General features: G+C 33.5%; 1 protein-coding gene across 2 annotated transcripts; it reads right to left on the bottom strand.

Annotated features, from left to right (window-relative positions):
• Window positions 1-2,884: 2,884 nt before the first annotated feature.
• Window positions 2,885-4,836, bottom strand: LOC139862365 (uncharacterized). Of its 2 annotated transcripts, none has more exons than XM_071850958.1 (2): window positions 4,698-4,836; window positions 2,885-3,775 (listed from the first exon to the last, which is right to left on the bottom strand). In XM_071850958.1, exon 2 carries the CDS (start codon window positions 3,750-3,752, stop codon window positions 2,991-2,993), a length of 762 nt encoding a protein of 253 aa, XP_071707059.1. In that variant the 5' UTR covers window positions 3,753-3,775; window positions 4,698-4,836; the 3' UTR covers window positions 2,885-2,990. The 2 variants fall into 2 exon arrangements, with proteins under 2 accessions (XP_071707059.1, XP_071707060.1); XM_071850959.1 differs by having other exon boundaries at window positions 2,885-3,752; window positions 4,698-4,829.
• Window positions 4,837-20,648: the final 15,812 nt, after the last annotated feature.

Raw genomic sequence — 20,648 nt, 5'->3', positions numbered from 1 at the left:
TTAGTTTCGTTTTGTTAATAAAAAAATTATTTCGAGCCTAATGGTGCTGGCGAAAAAATTTAACTCGCGGCGAGCAGGAAGATACGGGTTGTCGTTATGTTTAGCGTTTTTTAAAAAGTGTCTGTTTCGAACGTAGTTAGCATCGTTTTGTTTATAAAATTATTTTGAGTCTGACGCTATCGTCGAAAAAATTTAACTCATGCCGAGCGGGAAGATACGGGTTGTCGTTGTGTTTAGCGTTTTTTTTTAGAAGTGCCTGTTTCGCGTATAGTTAGTCCCGTTGTGTTCATAAGATTTTTCCAAGTTGAACGGTGGTCTCTGAAAAATTTAACTCGCACCCAGCGAGAAGATAGGGCCCGTTATAAATTCGGGTGGAATTAGTTTCTTATATTTTAATTAAATTATATATTTACACTTTGTACCCCTTAAAAAGTGTAAACTTGAGGGACCGTTGTGAAAATATAGGCGAAGCTGAGGGACCGTTGTGAAAATATAGGCGAAGCTGAGGGAACGTTTATAATGTGAACACAAACTCAAAACTACAATCAGATTTAACTAAAACTACAACATTTCACACCTCTTTTAGTATATATATATAGTGGTAGGATCAAGAGGGAAGTAATCAATCGGGGGGAAGCGGGGAGAAGCAAAAACTTTTTTTTTCGTTTTTTGAAAAAACTTTGTTCACGAACATTATAGATGAGATGAAAATATGAACATTTAGTAGAGACACTTTGTGATAAATGTTTTTATTTTGGCGGGAAAACGCTCGAAGAAGTAATATATAACAATTATCGTGTTTTTCGAGCGTATGTTGAGGTTTTAGCTATTGGGGTTTAGATATTAGGGTTTATAGGGTTTAGATATTAGGGTTTAGAAATTTAGGGTTTAGGGTTTAGATTTAGGATTTAGATTGAGTTTTTAACACGAACGGTTTAGAGTTTAGGGTTTAGGGTTTAGGGTTTAGGGTTTGGTGTTTTGGGTTTATGGAATAAACCCAAAACACCAAACCCTAAACCCTAAACTCTAAATCGGGCTAAATTTTACTTCACAAAACATGAAAAAACAACGTTCATATTCTTCACGAACAATATTATCTTGAATGTTATTTTTGTCGATCGTTTTCCCGCCTAAATAATAACATTCATCACGAAGTGTCTCTTCTAAATGTTCATATTTTCGTGTGATCTTGATGCCGGAAAAAAAAAATTCCAAAAAAATGAAAAAAAAAAAAATTTTGCTTCCCCCCGCTTCCCCCCGATTGGTTACTTACCCATTGATCCTGCCCCTATATATATATATATATATATATATATATATATATAATAATAATAATAATAATAATAATAATAATAATTAATTAATTAATAATTTATATTTGTAGTTTGTAGTGTAACTTTTACGTTTATTATATTTAGATATGATTCGTAAAATTAGTGAAACTCACAAGCAAATCACATTTATATTTGTAGTTTGTAGTGTAACTTTTACGTTTATTATATTCAGACATTATTCGTAAAATTAGTGAATCTCACAAACAAATCCCGTTTAACTAGTTTTCCTTATTTATATGAATCCATCCAAATTTTTGATGATCCATGTGGTTATTATAGATTGATGATCTGTAGTTTATTATTTTTTAGTAAAGAAATTAGCTGATAAAATATATTATAAAACTGATATATACAAAGAACATTCATAAATTCCATCGATACGAATACCGAACCAAACCGTACCAAAACAGAATGTACCGAAACTAAACTTGTTCAAAATTAAGAACCGGAAACAGAATATAACTAAGAAAACGGTACCTATTCGGTGACGGTATTATCGGTATAGTACCAAATTGAACCAGAGATTATACCTTTGCAACCTATATATATGAATAATGTTGGCACTCTAACTTAATTGTTCTTTATGATCTATGAGTTTGTGTATTAAGCTAAGCTCGTTGTAATTATAAAAACAAAAATTTTGTTAAGAGTTAGGTAGATAAATATAATTGTTTGTGTTCTAAGTATACGAATGTGACATATAGTTACCAAGATTTATTAGTCGAGTTTAAAATATTTCAAGGGGAATAAGATGTATGCGTGTTTTTTCATTGTATGCGTGTATCAACATTTGTATCTTAAGTTTAAAATATCTCAAATGGGTCTTTTTATTCTACCACCACTATATATATGATGATATGAAGATCTCATTAGTAATAGAGTAATAGACCAACCCCCTAGAGAATTGTACAGCCTAAAATATTCATATGCCGTGGCTATGTCAAGTAGCCAGACACTACTAATTAACAGGTATTTGTTTAAGCAGCTCATGTCAAAAAATAAGGGTTAAAGCCAAAAATAGGCTACAAACTTACACAAATGTACCGATGTCGCCTACAAACTCATTTCCGTCCTACTGTCGCCTACAAACTTATAAAAAATGTGCTAATATAAACAAAATACTTTTTTTAACCGTCAACCAAAATGGTTGATACGTGGCTTCTAAGTAGTCATGACACGTCGGTGATACATCGAAACAGAACTGAAAGTATATGGGCGACATCGGAACAGAACTGAAAGTATATGGGTGACATCAGAACACAACTGAAAGTATATGGTCGACATCGGGACATATAAAATGAATAAAAAAAGTTAAATAATTAACTTTACCGGTTCAGTAGGTAACCGGTAACAAAATGTTAACATCAGTACATTTTTTATAAGTTTGTAGGCGACAGTAGGACGGAAATGAGTTTGTGGACGACATCGGTACATTTGTGTAAGTTTGTAGCCTATTTTTGACTTTAACCCAAAAAATAATGATCAAAAAAATTAAGTCACTAAGCAGCTTCGGTAGCTCATCAGCAAACACACTAAGCACACACCAAAGCTGCAAAACACAAAATGTTTCATTTGCTCAACCTTAACACAGTTTAAGAGAAATGTGATTATGCGTATCAAAAGAAAAATCTCTGTATTTTGCCTTTTGTCAATCAGCTATTGTCTAGTCTCCTTGAACGACAACCGAGAAATTTGTGAACGCAGAAAATCAAAACCCCTTTGAGATGTTGTTTTACCACTAGACAACCCTTCGTTTCCCTCCATTTGAATATCTGCATCACGCCAAAACTTAATGACATGTAAAGTTTCTTCTTCTGTTGATCTCTGAACAACAATCTTTGAACCAAAACCTTTATCTTTCATCTGAAGACATATCTGTAACGGGTCATTTTCTGCAAGAAATAGCATATACAACCAACCCTTTTCCGACAACAAAGTATCAGCAATTGGTAAAATCTTATCAATAACACTTCTACCGTTTTCACCTCCAGCCCAAGCAGACGAAATCCCGGAACAGCCCACTTCATCCTCGGGTGTCGGCACATACGGCGGGTTAATCACCATCAAATCGACCATTCCCGACATGCGTTTTTCGAGCCCTGAAGCGATGTTAGTGTTTACTAATTCAGCATGAACCCCGTGAGCTTCAAGTGTCTCACGGGTCACGTTTGCAGCATCAGGATTGATATCAGTTGCAAAATAATAAGCGTTTTTTGATTCAGATCCAAGTATAAGAGCAAGACTTGTTATTACATAGCCACTACCGCTACCAATTTCCATACAAAATGAAGGGTCGTGTTCTAATAGTTTTGTTCTGTCTGCCAAAAGTGCATCGACCAGCGCATATGAGTCATCACAAGGTTCGTAAACTTGAGGGTGTGAACTCACAAGCCGGATTTGGGCAATTCTTGGAGGCATCTTTTCAGAAAGAAAAAAAAAATCTGAAGTATATAAAATTATAAAATTAAAATTAAGTAAAATAAATATATAAATATAAATAGCACAGTCCAATACATTAGTTTCTTCAACTATTCTCGTTGCTATTCTACTGTGTTTCTTTCTGCACTATCATACTGATACATAATTAATGAAAGATAAAGGTCACACAAATGGGTCAACCGGACACTAATGACCCAAATGGATCATAATTTTCCCACTTTAACCCAAATAAGCTCAAAACCAATTTTAAAATATCGAAACATGCATATACACTTGACACGACATCGTGGACATATCAAAACCAACAAATACCCATTTTGACACAATATAGTCCAAGCGGGTCAAACGAGGTCAAACGGGGTGAAACGGGCGAACAAACCAACACACGAACCATAAAACAAGTGTACGGGTCATCGGGGTGCGGCCACGCCAAGCCGCTGCACGCTACGGTGGGTGAACTGCAACAGAGCAGCAGCATAAAGGCTGCAAACAGCAGCTCCAGCTGCACAAATGCAGCAGAAACAGCCTCCGCGCAGCAGCAATAACAGTAGTAGCAGCTACGCTGCTGTCCCTCTCGGTTTCACCCACAAAAATCAAGTTTCAAGCAGTTTTTTGACCAAATTAAAAGTTAACAATGATACACAAACATATAAAGATCGCTATAAATCAAGCTAACAACAACACAAGATCAAGATTCAAGACAAAAAAAAAATGCATTTTTATCATTTTTGTCAAGAACACCGAATCATCAAGAACAAAATAAGAAATCAGGATACAAAAATGTAATTATTATTAATCTAACATAGATCTAACAAATAACAACACAAAAAGGAAGATTCAAGCACCAATGGCAATTGCATTTTTTAACTTTTTATCAAAAACCCTAAATTATCAAGAATCAAGCACAGAATTAGGAAGACAAACCTGATTGTTAGATGTTATGGATGCATAATATCAGATTTGGAACTTGGATTACATCATAATCATCACCAATGAAGCTAGTGTTTGGTTAGAAATAAGAATAAGAACTAGAAGAAAAAAGAGAGAGAAATCGTGACTAGGGAAATAATGGGGAAAAATTAGTCAGTCACTAACTTTTAAATTGGTATTAAAACTCACGCCGGATAACACACGGGTATTTAACAGTTTTTAGCGATAAAACGCATCTCGCTAGCGGCCCTAACGGGATTCAAATTTAATAAACAAATAATTTTGTGACCTTTGTCACTAAACGCACCCACTGGACTTATTATTAAATATTAACACTTAATGAATAAATATTTTATCAAAATACACTTTTAAACACTTATAGGGCAGAAAGGTAAATTTCACCTAGGCCCGTCATCGGAATGTTACAACCACCGTCAGGAAACGCCCGCTGTATCGCAGAAAGCCACATAATTTGCTCAAAGCTATCATCATATGCTGCATCATCCATCACTCCAAGGCATGACAATGGATCGGATATAGATCGGGTGACGCCGTATTCATATCCATACTCATTTAATTTTTATTCATTCATATCCATATTCATTTAAATTCAGTTCATCCATCCATATCCATATTCGGTGGATTAAGCAGGTTAATGGATATCTATAGGATGTTCAAAAAATATTATAATATTTTCTATTATATGATAAAAACAAAACGTAATATAACTAAAATATATGTGATGTGACTTAATTAAAATATATCCACATAAAAGTGTAATCTTTGTCGAAGATATAACATAATTCATTTTCTACTTTCTAGCCTTCTGTTATCCTATTGTGTTTTTGTTCGGCTCATTCATCTTTTAATGAATTAACCTTTGTTTTATAATATTCTACTTTCGAGCCTTCCGTTAGCCAAGTAATATCTTTAAAATGAGCAAATGCCCAGCGGAAGATTTCTTTCAAACCTGAGAATAAACATGCTTACAAGTGTCAACCAAAAGGTTGATGAGTTCATTAGTTTATCGTAATTAATCATTTCATAAATTTAATAGACCACAAGATTTCATTTTCAAATAATATGCCGGTCTGCTCACGGCTAAAAATCATTCATATGAAGAACATCTGATGAGAACCCGGAAAGTGCAAAACAATCTCACCGGCGGTAGCTAATGCAAAAATGCAAAACAATCTCACCGACGGTAGCTAATGCAATCAGAATGCAAAACAATCTCACCGACGGTAGCTAATGCAATCAAAATGCAAAACAATATCACCTACGGTAGCTAATGCAATCTGTATAGAAATCGAACCACTGAATTCAAATAATTCTATCATAGAATGTAGTTCAAGTACTTGTGTCTATTTTGTAAAACATTTATAAAAGCAGCGCATGTATTCTCAGTCCCAAAAATATATATTGTAAAAGCATTTAAAAAGGGAGCAAATGAAACTCACGATACGATATTGTGGCAAAATATGCATACGACGATACTGAACAATGCAAGGTTGGCATCGAATTCACGAACCTATATCAGTTATATATATATATATATATATATATATATATATATATATATATATATATATATATATATATATATATATATATATATATATATATATATATATATATATATATATATATATATATATATATATATATATTAACACATATAATCGTAGTCGAATAAATTTATATATATTATTATTAATTTTTATTTTAGTAAATTATATGTTTCATTAATAATTTAATTAACTATATTTATCTTATATACTTTAGATAAATAATTAGTATTTATTATAAAAATATTAATATAGTTATGTTATATAGTTATGTTATATGTATTAAATAAATTTTTTTTGTATAACTAATATTTATTTGATAAAATAATAATAAAAAGTTGTATCTTTATATAATAATAGTAATAATAATAATGATAATACTATTAATAATAATGATGATAATGATAATAATAATAATAATGATAGAAATAATAATAATGACATTTATAAAGATTATACCATGTATTATTATCATTATCAACTCATCATCTTAACATCATCATTACTCGTATCATTTATGTATTATCGTCATTATAATCAATACCATAATACTAATATCAATAAGGAAAATAATAAAAATATTAATATTAATGATAATAAAATTAATGATAATAATATGTAAAAATCGTCATAATGATAATAATATTAAAAAGTTATGTTATTTTTATAATAAAAACAATAATATTTATAATAATACTTCATACTAATAATACTTAATAATAATACTTGATAATAATAATATTAATGTTAATAATGGTAATAATAATACTAATAATAATAATATTATTATTAATAATAATAATAATAATAATAATAATAATAATAATAATAATAATAATAATAATAATAATAATAATAATAACAATAAGAAAAGGAGGGCTACCTTTAAAAATTTTCCCAACAAAAATGTCCCAGACAGGGCTCGAACCCAAGACCTCTCGTTCACCCACCAACACCTTAACAATCTAAGCTATTTCGTTTTTCTGTTTTCATAAATAACCGAAATCTATATAACCCTTATCATCTGTTTCATTTATCTTCCTCTCAATAAACTTCTCGGGCCAAAAATAAAACACAAGCCCAACCAGAGGTCACGACCCAATTGTTATTACAAGGATCACGGCCCATGTGTCTCGACCCAACAGGGAAAAATCGAATCACAGCCCAATTAACATATAACGGCCCCATTACAAACAGGTAAATCAACCAGTTTGTATAAATCAATAATTTAAAAGGGAAAAATTTTGGTTTCTATTTCTTTTTAATAATGAAAATGAACTAGTGGAGTGCATGTGGCCAATCAACCCTACTGTTGATGGAATACCTCATGTAAACAAAATCACAAAACCCATTTTGTATGTAAATATATTCGTGTATATATGTATAGATTAAGCGGAAGCATTTTAAATTTGCATGTGAATTTTAACCTTTTAAAATGTATTCCATTTCATAGATCTAGTCTTGAAATTATACTAAAATGTAAATAGAGCTAGATAAAGATTTATACCTCCTCTTAAAGTGAGGGTGAAGAACTAAGAAAGATGATGAAGATGAATCTTAGTTTCTAACTTGAAACCTCAAGCAAGATATACCCACAAGCTTTATGTATCAACACCCACGAACTAGGTTAGGATTTGGACACCAAAATAACTAGCAAAATCAAGTGAAGAACCCTTGTTCTTGCTTCTCCAAAATCGGCCCAAAAAGAGGAAGAATGGAGAGGATATTTTGCTTGGTTATTTTTTTGAAATGCAAGAGTGTGTAAAATTCAAGAGAGAAGTGCATCTTGCATGCTCTTGATATATGCAAATTTAGTGTAACAAGGCAAGCATGGGGACATGCCTTGGAGTCCCAAAAACCGTCCACCCCCCATGCCCATTTCATTATTATTTTTTTTTTTTTTTTTTCTTTTTTAAATAAGTGGAAGCCAATTGTTACTTGCATACTTTAATACTTTCATAACCTTTTATAAAAGTTATATGTAATAGTTTAATAACAATTAAACTTATACATATATAATTATCCAAATAATTAAACTCAAGCATTTTTATTTTAGAAAACCCATTTTCTAAAGTCCATGTGTCGAGTATTTATTTCTAAGATCCAATCATCAAAATAAATACATAAAAGTGTTGATAGCTTGTTATTGGGTATGACCCGACTTGGATCATAACATTTTAGCCACATTAATTTATTATGTCTCTCGGGCATAAGAAAATCCTTCAATCTCCCACTTGCACGAGAAACATAAGGAATTAATGCAAGTGATGGATACAGCCTAACACACCGTCCATCACCCCTAATATGTTATGACTTTGTGCCATTCAATAACATCATCCCTTTCGAGTTCCCATCTCGAATATGATTAGGTGAATCTTACATTATATCCTTTCATCCTAGATGTCATGTTAAATCCAAGAGACATAGAATGATCACTCTCTTATAGATTTAACTTTATCAGGCCTTAGACATCTGACTCTCAACGAATAAGAGGGACAAATTCCATCTTGACTACATACGTCCTAAATATACGCTTTGCATTATACCTGAGTTCTTCCTTATGAGCTGCCATATTTCAGAATAGCGAAGGAAAGAATCAAGGCATAATACATAGTGAATATCTGAACCCAATATGTATCTCAGGTCAGAGGATACAATGATATTCGCCTTTACTCAAGATTACATGTGATCAACCACAAAGGCTCCATACAGTAAGTCTTGAGAGCGGGTCTTCCAATATTTGTATCCCACAAATATCTATGAACCTTGGTTGCAACCTTGCTTCACATTCACCATTTGAATGTTAACCAATCCAAGTTCATAATAGTCTAAACCTCACATTTGTTCCCACAGATGTGATCAACTACGGAATTTAGAATAATAATTTATTCATGGATAAAATATGCTAAATAGGAACTTAACTCAAAATAAATTAAACCATAATTATATTAATGAGTTTGAACAATTCGTTCCGGTACAATACATAAAACAGATCATAACCAATCACTAGAATATCGAAGTCCCATTGCACTAACATGTCTTTCGTGCTTTGGATTATGTAGGAGCTTCGTGAGTGGATCCGCAATATTTAGATCTGTGTGAACTTTGCGAATACATATCATTCCATTCTCAACTTCATCCCTTATGTAGTTGAATCGCCGTTTAATGTGACGTGTCTTTTGGTGATCACGAGGTTCTTTGATTTGAGCTATTGCTCCCTCGTTGTCACAAAAGATCTCAAGAGGGTCTTGAATGGTAGGGACCACTCCTAAGTCGTCAACAAATTTCTTTATCCATGCAGCTTCCTGAGCTGCCAATGAGGCGGCAATGTATTCTGACTCTGTAGTGGATAATGCAACAACTCCCTGTTTCGAACTCTTCCAAGAGACTGCACCTCCATTTAACATGAAGACATAACCGGATTGTGATCGAGAATCATCTTGATCAGTTTGGAAACTCGCATCCACGTAACCTTTTACTACGAGTTCATCCTCACCAGATCCGTATATTAGAAACATGTCCTTAGTCCTTCTAAGGTATTTCAATATACTTTTAACCGCAATCCAATGACTGTTACCTGGGTTATTCTGGTATCTACTTGTCAAGCTCAAAGCGCATGACACATCCGGTCTAGTACATATCATTGCATACATGATTGACCCAATAGCAGACGCGTATGGGACTTTCTTCATTCTCTCCTGTTCATCTTTCGTGGTAGGACACTGAGATGTACTGAGAATGGTTCCTCTTTGAATAGGTACCAAACCTCTCTTAGAGTCCTCCATCTTGAACCTTTTCAAGACTTTGTCAATGTATGTACTTTGGCTTAAACCTATCAATTTCTTGGATCTATCCCTATAGATCCCAATCCCCAATATGTGTTGCGCTTCTCCAAGATCTTTAATGGAGAAGCAACTTCTTAGCCATGTTTTGACTCCTTCCATTGTGGGAATATCATTCCCAAATAATAATATATCATCCACATATAGTACAAGGAACATGACAGTACTCCCACTAGCTTTCTTGTATACACAAGCTTCATCACCATTTTTAATGAAGCCAAATTTCTTGGCTTCCTCATTAAAACGATGATTCCACATTCTAGATGCTTGCTTTAGTCCGTAGATTGACTTCTTTAATTTACATACTTTGTCAGGATGTTTAGGATCAACAAAACCTTCAGGCTGAACCATGTAGATATCTTCCTCAAGATATCCATTTAGGAAAGCGGTTTTGACATCCATTTGCCATATTTCATAATCATAATGAGCAGCAATGGCAAATAATATCCTGATAGACTTTAGCATTGCTACAGGTGAAAAAGTTTCATCATAATCAACCCCTTGAGTTTGAGTAAAACCTCTTGCTACAAGTCTAGCTTTGTATGTATCCAAGTTTCCATGTTTGTCGGTTTTCATCTTGAAAAGCCATTTGCAATCAACTAGCTTAGAGCTAGGAGGTTGCACAACAAGTTCCCAAACTTGATTGTCATACATGGATTTCATCTCGGAGTTCATGGCTTCCTGCCACTTGTCTTTATCAGTCCTTGATAAAGCATCTTGGTAGTTGATTGGTTCATCCAAATCAATCGTATAGCAACCATTTATGAGAAACCCATATCTCTCAGGAGGGTTACTAATCCTACCAGATCTACGAACGTTTTGTATACTTTGATCATCCATTTGATCATCCTCAACATTTTCATGTTGAGTGCTAGTGTCAACCAATTGTGTATCATCTATTTGATCTTGAACCTCTTCAAAATCTATCTTCCTTTCACTATTTCCTTCCAATAAGAACTTAGTTTCAAGGAATTCCGCCTTTCGAGCAACAAATACATTTTGCTCGGTCGGATCATAGAAATAGTATCCCATATCGTCCTTGGGATATCCTATGAAGATACACTTCGTGGATCGAGCATTTAGCTTATTAGCGACGAAGCGCTTAGGATAAGCTTCACATCCCCATACTTTCAAGTACGAAAGAGAAGGAGGTTTTCCAAACCACATCTCATGAGGAGTTCGTTCCACTTTCTTGGTTGGGGCCATATTTAAAATACGAGCCGCAGAGCACAGACAATAACCCCAAAATGATAGAGGTAACGAGCTTCTTGCCATCATAGATCGAACCATATCCATTAAGGTTCGGTTCCTCCTTTCGGAAACTCCATTAAGTTGGGGTGTTCCTGGTGGAGTAAGTTGTGAAATAATCCCACAACTCCTAAGATGATCTTGGAAAGCATCGCTTAGGTATTCACCTCCTCTATCGGTACGAAGTACCTTAATTGTTTTGTTGAGTTGATTTTGTACTTCGTTTTGATATTCTTTGAATGCTTCAAAAGTTTCATCCTTATGTCTTAATAAGTAGACATATCCGAAACGACTAAAGTCATCAATGAAAGTAACAAAGTATCTTTCACCATTCCTAGTCATGGGCTTAAAAGGTCCACATACATCCGAATGTATTAATCCCAATAAGTCTTTAGCCCTTTCATAGGTCCCTTTGAAAGGTGCTTTAGTCATCTTGCCTTGTAAACAAGATTCGCATACATCGAATGAGTCTATCTCATTTGTCTTCAAAAGTCCATTCTTATGAAGTGTATGCATTCGGTTCTTGTTTATATGGCCAAGGCGACAATGCCATAAGTAGGAATCACTCAAATCCTTTTTGAGTTTCTTGGTGCTAGTATGGTATATAGAGCTAGATGATGCGTCATCATGAACCAATTCATAAATCCCATTTAAAGGCGAAGCCTTGAAATAGAATACATTATCTTTAGAAACATGGATATCATCATTAATAAAATTAACATTGAAACCACATTGTTTTAAGCGAGAAATAGAAATAATGTTTCTACACAAATCGAGAGCATACAAAACATTATTTAAAATTAGCTCCAATCCGCTTGGAAGCTTCAAAACAAAATCTCCGTGAGCTTTAACATGCACCTTTGCACCATTGCCCATATAGAGACTTGATGTTCCCGCCATATGATCACTTCTTTTGAACCCCTGCAAAGAATTGCAAATGTGAGTTCCACATCCCGTGTCTAATACCCATGTATTAGAAGAAGTAATATTAAGCTCAATATATACCATATATATATTACCTGAGGTTTGCCCCGCATCCCTCTTGTCCTTCAACTCCTTAAGGTAGACCGGGCAATTTCGCTTCCAGTGACCCATTTCACCGCAACCGAAACATGGGTCTTCCTTGGGGTTTGCCTTTTCGGCTACCTTTTGCTTCTTAGCCTTGTTGATGGTTGGGGTAACCACCTTCCCCTTCCCTTTGCCTTGATAGGCGGGTCCTTTTCTCTTAGCCACCTTTAGCTTAGAGTTGTTACCTTTGGACCCACCTTGTTCAATCGCCAACACGGGTAAAGCCCTTTTACCCATGCTAGTTTCCGCCGTCCTAAGCATACCATGAAGCTCACCAATGCTTTTATCCATCCCATTCATATTGTAGTTAACTACAAATTGATCAAACCTTTTTGTAAGGGAGTTTAGGATAAGATCGGTGGCAAGCTCATTGGATATGTTTAGGTTGAGACGGTTAGCGCGATCGATAAGGCTTTTCATCTTAAGGACATAAGATGAAACGGATTGGGTGTCATCCATACGACATGCATGTAGCGCCCGAACGGTCTCGAAGCGCTCGACACGCGCTTGTTGAAGGAACATCTCCTTCAATTGCGTAATCATGTCATATGCACTATGATGCTCGAAATCTTTTTGAAGTTCCGGAATCATAGTCCCAAGCATTAGGCACGAGACTTGTAAGGAATCGTGCCTATAGGCTTCCCAATAAGCCATGCCCTCCGTATCATTTTCGTCCGGTTGATCGGGAATAGGGTCCTCAAGCACATACGCTTTATCCTCATACTTGAGGACAATCCGAAGATTGCGGAACCAATCCATAAAGTTGGTATGGTTGAGTTTGTCTTTCTCGAGGAGAGACCGTAATGATAGGTGGTTCATGTTAATAGGTACGTTTTGCAAGTTGTTGTTGTTGTTAGCGGCCATCTACAAAATTTAATAAAGTTCATTTAAGTATCGATTTTATATTTAATAAACAATACCCTTTTAATATTAATTGTCTTATTAAATCTTAGAATCCAACGGTAAATCAAATTCCGGTTAGGTGACCTTTATCCCGGTATTTGATTTAGCTAGGTAGTCATAATGACAATTGCAATCCTTTTGCAACTTCTAAGTTATGGGATCATGCAATCCTTTTACATGGCATATTAATCCCATCAACGCCTATTTGTTCATCATGCTTCGGTGACCCTAAGTTCATGATTCCCAAATCAAGTCGTCCTACTTGTGTGAACATGTAGACTTAACATACAAGTGGTTAGGTGACCTTTATCCCACATGTATGCGAAGTGTACCTTATTCATATTAGTTCGCTCATGACGGTTAGGTGACCTTTATCCCATCAAGAGTTTCCTAATATGTCTAAGTGTTCATACAAAAGGATGGCGTTTAACTTGTTTGCCTTGTTTTAGTTAAAGGGATTTTAAGTTTTCTACATTCTAGTTTTAGAAAACAATTAGCTATACACCATCATGCATTTGGTGTGTAGCACTTTATAAAAAAACTTATTTTCATGTCCTTTTAGTAAACCAATTACTAGATATAAACCAATTTATTATCATTTTAAATAAACCATTTTATTTAGTCCTAATAACCAATTATTAGTGTCATTATGTTATGTTTTATTATAACCATTTATAATTTGTATTATGCAAGTTTTAACATGTGATATTGTTGTAGTAATCCAAACATACAAACATAATCATACAAGCATGCAAAATAAAATGTTCACAATCAAGAGCCATTTTGGTGGACATTTGTTTAGCCAAAAAACAAATGTCACCTTTAAGGGTAATCAAAGTAAGAGATTTTAAACAAAATCTCCCACTTTCTTTTGTAATCTCCATAAGCTCCATCTTGTAATCTTCATCTTGAATCTTCATTTTCTTTTTACAAAATTATATCCTAATACAATTTTTCTAGAAAATGAAATAACAACCTATTCTATTTTTACAAACCAAATAGAATAAATTACATGAAATTACAAGAATAATTACAACTTGATTACACACCAAAATGAATGAATAATTATTACAAACCACAAGAATGAATAATCAACCAAATCATACAACCAAACATGCACACGGTCTAGGCTCGATTGTGAACAATAACATAACAAAAAACCTTGGCCAAACTTGAAGTCCCAAACCCACTTTTGGGACCCAAAACTTTCGGCCAAACCATACACCCACCCAAAACTCATGATTTTTCAAATCTACTTTCATGCATGTTAGTAGATTGTAAGAAAAATGAGTTTTCTAGCCAAAAACAAGAAGTATATTAACAAGACTTGGCTCTAGATACCATTGATGGAATACCTCATGTAAACAAAATCACAAAACCCATTTTGTATGTAAATATATTCGTGTATATATGTATAGATTAAGCGGAAGCATTTTAAATTTGCATGTGAATTTTAACCTTTTAAAATGTATTCCATTTCATAGATCTAGTCTTGAAATTATACTAAAATGTAAATAGAGCTAGATAAAGATTTATACCTCCTCTTAAAGTGAGGGTGAAGAACTAAGAAAGATGATGAAGATGAATCTTAGTTTCTAACTTGAAACCTCAAGCAAGATATACCCACAAGCTTTATGTATCAACACCCACGAACTAGGTTAGGATTTGGACACCAAAATAACTAGCAAAATCAAGTGAAGAACCCTTGTTCTTGCTTCTCCAAAATCGGCCCAAAAAGAGGAAGAATGGAGAGGATATTTTGCTTGGTTATTTTTTTGAAATGCAAGAGTGTGTAAAATTCAAGAGAGAAGTGCATCTTGCATGCTCTTGATATATGCAAATTTAGTGTAACAAGGCAAGCATGGGGACATGCCTTGGAGTCCCAAAAACCGTCCACCCCCCATGCCCATTTCATTATTATTTTTTTTTTTTTTTTTCTTTTTTAAATAAGTGGAAGCCAATTGTTACTTGCATACTTTAATACTTTCATAACCTTTTATAAAAGTTATATGTAATAGTTTAATAACAATTAAACTTATACATATATAATTATCCAAATAATTAAACTCAAGCATTTTTATTTTAGAAAACCCATTTTCTAAAGTCCATGTGTCGAGTATTTATTTCTAAGATCCAATCATCAAAATAAATACATAAAAGTGTTGATAGCTTGTTATTGGGTATGACCCGACTTGGATCATAACATTTTAGCCACATTAATTTATTATGTCTCTCGGGCATAAGAAAATCCTTCAACTGTCACCCCAATATATTCACATTTTTATCAAACCAATATTGTAATAATAATAGCAACAGGTAATTCGGTGGTAATGGTTTCTTGTTGGGTGGTGATCATATACATAGCATTGTATATGTATATTTTATTTGCCAAAAGTCAAGAGCAGAGTTACGCGAATTATAATGCAAAGTCATGAAGTATCCGCTGAAAATAAGCATAGCAGCTGTATTTCCGTACTAATCGGGGACTGCGGTTCAATCCGCTGATTTTTCGCGGAAGGATAAGCAATTCGCGGATTGCGGTTATCTCGAACACTATAAATAGAGAGCTTGGCCTCTCATTTATAGGTTGTTGATTCTCTGCCATTTTGCCTAAGCCTTCGTAATTTCCACTTGTGATCTTGCCCAAGGGATTTTTACACCGCGCAAAGGTGAATTAAGCTAATTAACAATCAAGACCGGGTCGGGGTGGTTGATCACTTGATAGTTAAAGTGAAAGACGATCATCAGGGCCCAAAATAATCATCAAACATTCCATCCTCCATTACATTATTATTGCATTCAATCCGTAATTAAGTAACATCGCTAATTAAGGATTGATCAATTGGCGCCATCCGTGGGACACGTTTTACGAATTAAACTGGAAATTTTTTGTTTTATGCCGTTAAAATAATTAATTCGACGGTTTAATTTTGTAGTGACCCGAACTTTTCCATGTTTATATATATTAATTGAGATTGATATTTACATGATTAAATGTTTCCAACATGTTAAGAAATCAAACTTGTTAAGACTTGATTAATTGAAATATGTTTCATATAGACAATTGACCACTCAAGTTGACCGGTGATTCACGAACGTTAAAACTTGTAAAAACTATATGATGACATATATATGGATATATATATAGTTAACATGATACTATGATAAGTAAACATATCATTAAGTATATTAACAATGAACTACATATGTAAAAACAAGACTACTAACTTAATGATTTTTAAACGAGACATATATGTAACGATTATCGTTGTAAAGACATTTAATGTATATATATCATATTAAGAGATATTCATACATGATAATAGCATGATAATATAATAATTTAAAATCTAATTTGATATTATAAACATTGGGTTAACAACATTTAACAAGATCGTTAACCTAAAGGTTTCAAAACAACACTTACATGTAACGACTAACGATGACTTAACGACTCAGTTAAAATGTATATACATGTAGTGTTTTAATATGTATTTATACACTTTTGAAAGACTTCAATACACTTATCAAAATACTTCTACTTAACAAAAATGCTTACAATTACATCCTCGTTCAGTTTCATCAACAATTCTACTCGTATGCACCCGTATTCGTACTCGTACAATACACAGCTTTTAGATGTATGTACTATTGGTATATACACTCCAATGATCAGCTCTTAGTAGCCCATGTGAGTCACCTAACACATGTGGGAACCATCATTTGGCAACTAGCATGAAATATCTCATAAAATTACAAAAATATGAGTAATCATTCATGACTTATTTACATGAAAACAAAATTACATATCCTTTATATCTAATCCATACACCAATGACCAAAAACACCTACAAACACTTTCATTCTTCAATTTTCTTCATCTAATTGATCTCTCTCAAGTTCTATCTTCAAGTTCTAAGTGTTCTTCATATATTCTACAAGTTCTAGTTACATAAAATCAAGAATACTTTCAAGTTTGCTAGCTCACTTCCAATCTTGTAAGGTGATCATCCAACCTCAAGAAATATTTGTTTCTTACAGTAGGTTATCATTCTAATACAAGGTAATAATCATATTCAAACTTTGGTTCAATTTCTATAACTATAACAATCTTATTTCAAGTGATGATCTTACTTGAACTTGTTTTCGTGTCATGATTCTGCTTCAAGAACTTCGAGCCATCCAAGGATCCGTTGAAGCTAGATCTATTTTTCTCTTTTCCAGTAGGTTTATCCAAGGAACTTAAGGTAGTAATGATGTTCATAACATCATTCGATTCATACATATAAAGCTATCTTATTCGAAGGTTTAAACTTGTAATCACTAGAACATAGTTTAGTTAATTCTAAACTTGTTCGCAAACAAAAGTTAATCCTTATAACTTGACTTTTAAAATCAACTAAACACATGTTCTATATCTATATGATATGCTAACTTAATGATTTAAAACCTGAAAACACGAAAAACACCGTAAAACCGGATTTACGCCGTCGTAGTAACACCGCGGGCTGTTTTGGGTTTGTTAATTAAAACCTATGATAAACTTTGATTTAAAGGTTGTTATTCTGAGAAAATGATTGTTATTATGAACATGAAACTATATCCAAAAATTATGGTTAAACTCAAAGTGAAAGTATGTTTTCTAAAATGGTCATCTAGACGTCGTTCTTTCGACTGAAATGACTACCTTTACAAAAACGACTTGTAACTTATTTTTCCGACTATAAACCTATACATTTTCTGTTTAGATTCATAAAATAGAGTTCAATATGAAACCATAGCAATTTGATTCACTCAAAACGGATTTAAAATGAAGAAGTTATGGGTAAAACAAGATTGGATAATTTTTCTCATTTTAGCTACGTGAAAATTGGTAACAAATATATTCCAACCATAACTTAATCAATTTGTATTGTATATTATGTAATCTTGAGATACCATAGACACGTATACAATGTTTCGACCTATCATGTCGACACATCTATATATATTTCGGAACAACCATAGACACTCTATATGTGAATGTTGGAGTTAGCTATACAGGGTTGAGGTTGATTCCAAAATATATATAGTTTGAGTTGTGATCAATACTGAGATACGTATACACTGGGTCGTGGATTGATTCAAGATAATATTTATCGATTTATTTCTGTACATCTAACTGTGGACAACTAGTTGTAGGTTACTAACGAGGACAGCTGACTTAATAAACTTAAAACATCAAAATATATTAAAAGTGTTGTAAATATATTTTGAACATACTTTGATATATATGTATATATTGTTATAGGTTCGTGAATCAACCAGTGGCCAAGTCTTACTTCCCGACGAAGTAAAAATCTGTGAAAGTGAGTTATAGTCCCACTTTTAAAATCTAATATTTTTAGGATGAGAATACATGCAGGTTTTATAAATGATTTACAAAATAGACACAAGTACGTGAAACTACATTCTATGGTTGAATTATCAAAATCGAATATGCCCCTTTTTATTAAGTCTGGTAATCTAAGAATTAGGGAACAGACACCCTAATTGACGCGAATCCTAAAGATAGATCTATTGGGCCTAACAAACCCCATCCAAAGTACCGGATGCTTTAGTACTTCGAAATTTATATCATATCCGAAGGGTGTCCGGGAATGATGGGGATATTCTTATATATGCATCTTGTTAATGTCGGTTACCAGGTGTTCACCATATGAATGATTTTTATCTCTATGTATGGGATGTGTATTGAAATATGAAATCTTGTGGTCTATTATTATGATTTGATATATATAGGTTAAACCTATAACTCACCAACATTTTTGTTGACGTTTTAAGCATGTTTATTCTCAGGTGATTATTAAGAGCTTCCGCTGTCGCATACTTAAATAAGGACGAGATTTGGAGTCCATGCTTGTATGATATTGTGTAAAAACTGCATTCAAGAAACTTATTTTGTTGTAACATATTTGTATTGTAAACCATTATGTAATGGTCGTGTGTAAACAGGATATTTTAGATTATCATTATTTGATAATCTACGTAAAGCTTTTTAAAACCTTTATCTATGAAATAAAGGTTATGGTTTGTTTTAAAATGAATGCAGTCTTTGAAAAACGTCTCATATAGAGGTCAAAACCTCGCAACGAAATCAATTAATATGGAACGTTTTTAATCAATAAGAACGGGACATTTCAGTTGGTATCAGAGCGTTGGTCTTAGAGAACCAGAATTTTGCATTAGTGTGTCTTATCGAGTTTGTTAGGATGCATTAGTGAGTCTGGACTTCGACCGTGTTTACTTGAAAAATGATTGCTTAACAAATTTTGTTGGAAACTATATATTTTTAACATGTGAATATTATGTGATATATTAATCTCTTAACGCGTTTGATATTATGTGATAGATGTCTACCTCTAGAACAAGTCCCATTGACTCACCTAATAATAATGAAGAGTCAAATGTAAATTGGAATGATTCGTGGACTGATTCACAAGTTCCCGAAGAGGAACCGGAAGAAGAGTCGGAACCGGAAGAAGAATCGGAACCGGAAGAAGAATCGGAACCGGAAGAAGAATCGGAACCGGATGAAGAAATAGAACCGGTGGGGGAAATAATAAAACGGTTAAGTAAAAGAAAATCCTCAACCAACCGACCAAGGTTAATTATGGTCAATGGTGTTTCCGCCAAGGAAGCAAAATATTGGGAGGATTACCAATTCTCCGATGAATCGGATTCCGACGAGAATTCCGATGATGTTATAGAAATTACCCCAACTGAATTTAAAAAGGCAAAAGAAAATAATAAGGGAAAGGGCATAAAAATAGAGAAATCTAATTCCAACCCCGATGAACTTTATATGTATCGTCAACCCCCGAAGTCCTTAAGTTGTAACAATGACCCGGGAACCTCTAAACCACCAGGTTTTTCTAAAACAATGTGGAAAACGACGGCTCGTATTAGGGGAACATCATATATCCCTAGAAACTTGGCAAAACGAACCAAAACCAAAGAAGAAGAAACAAGCGAGTCGGAATAAGATAGTTGTATTCGTGTGGTGTAATATATGTAATATAGTGTGCTTATGCTTTATGATATATGTAAAAATTGCTTGTATTAATAAGTATTTTTTTTATGAATCTAACTCTTGTCTATTTTACAGTATAAAAACACAAAATGGATAGACAACCCAATATTTTAAGAGACCTACCCGGAGACATGATTGATGAAATCTTGTCTAGAGTCGGTCAGAATTCTTCGGCACAACTATTTAAGGCGAGATCAGTTTGTAAGACATTCGAAGAACGTTCCAAGAATGCCTTGGTTTATAA

Source organism: Rutidosis leptorrhynchoides, chromosome 8 (genome assembly GCF_046630445.1).
Source record: "Rutidosis leptorrhynchoides isolate AG116_Rl617_1_P2 chromosome 8, CSIRO_AGI_Rlap_v1, whole genome shotgun sequence".
Classification (NCBI taxonomy): Eukaryota; Viridiplantae; Streptophyta; class Magnoliopsida; order Asterales; family Asteraceae; genus Rutidosis; species Rutidosis leptorrhynchoides.
This window is presented reverse-complemented; position numbering and strand designations above follow the sequence as displayed.

Coding starts and splice junctions, on each gene's coding strand:
- LOC139862365 (XM_071850958.1), bottom strand. CDS start 3,752: ATGCCTCCAAGAATTGCCCAAATCCGGCTTGTGAGTTCACACCCTCAA.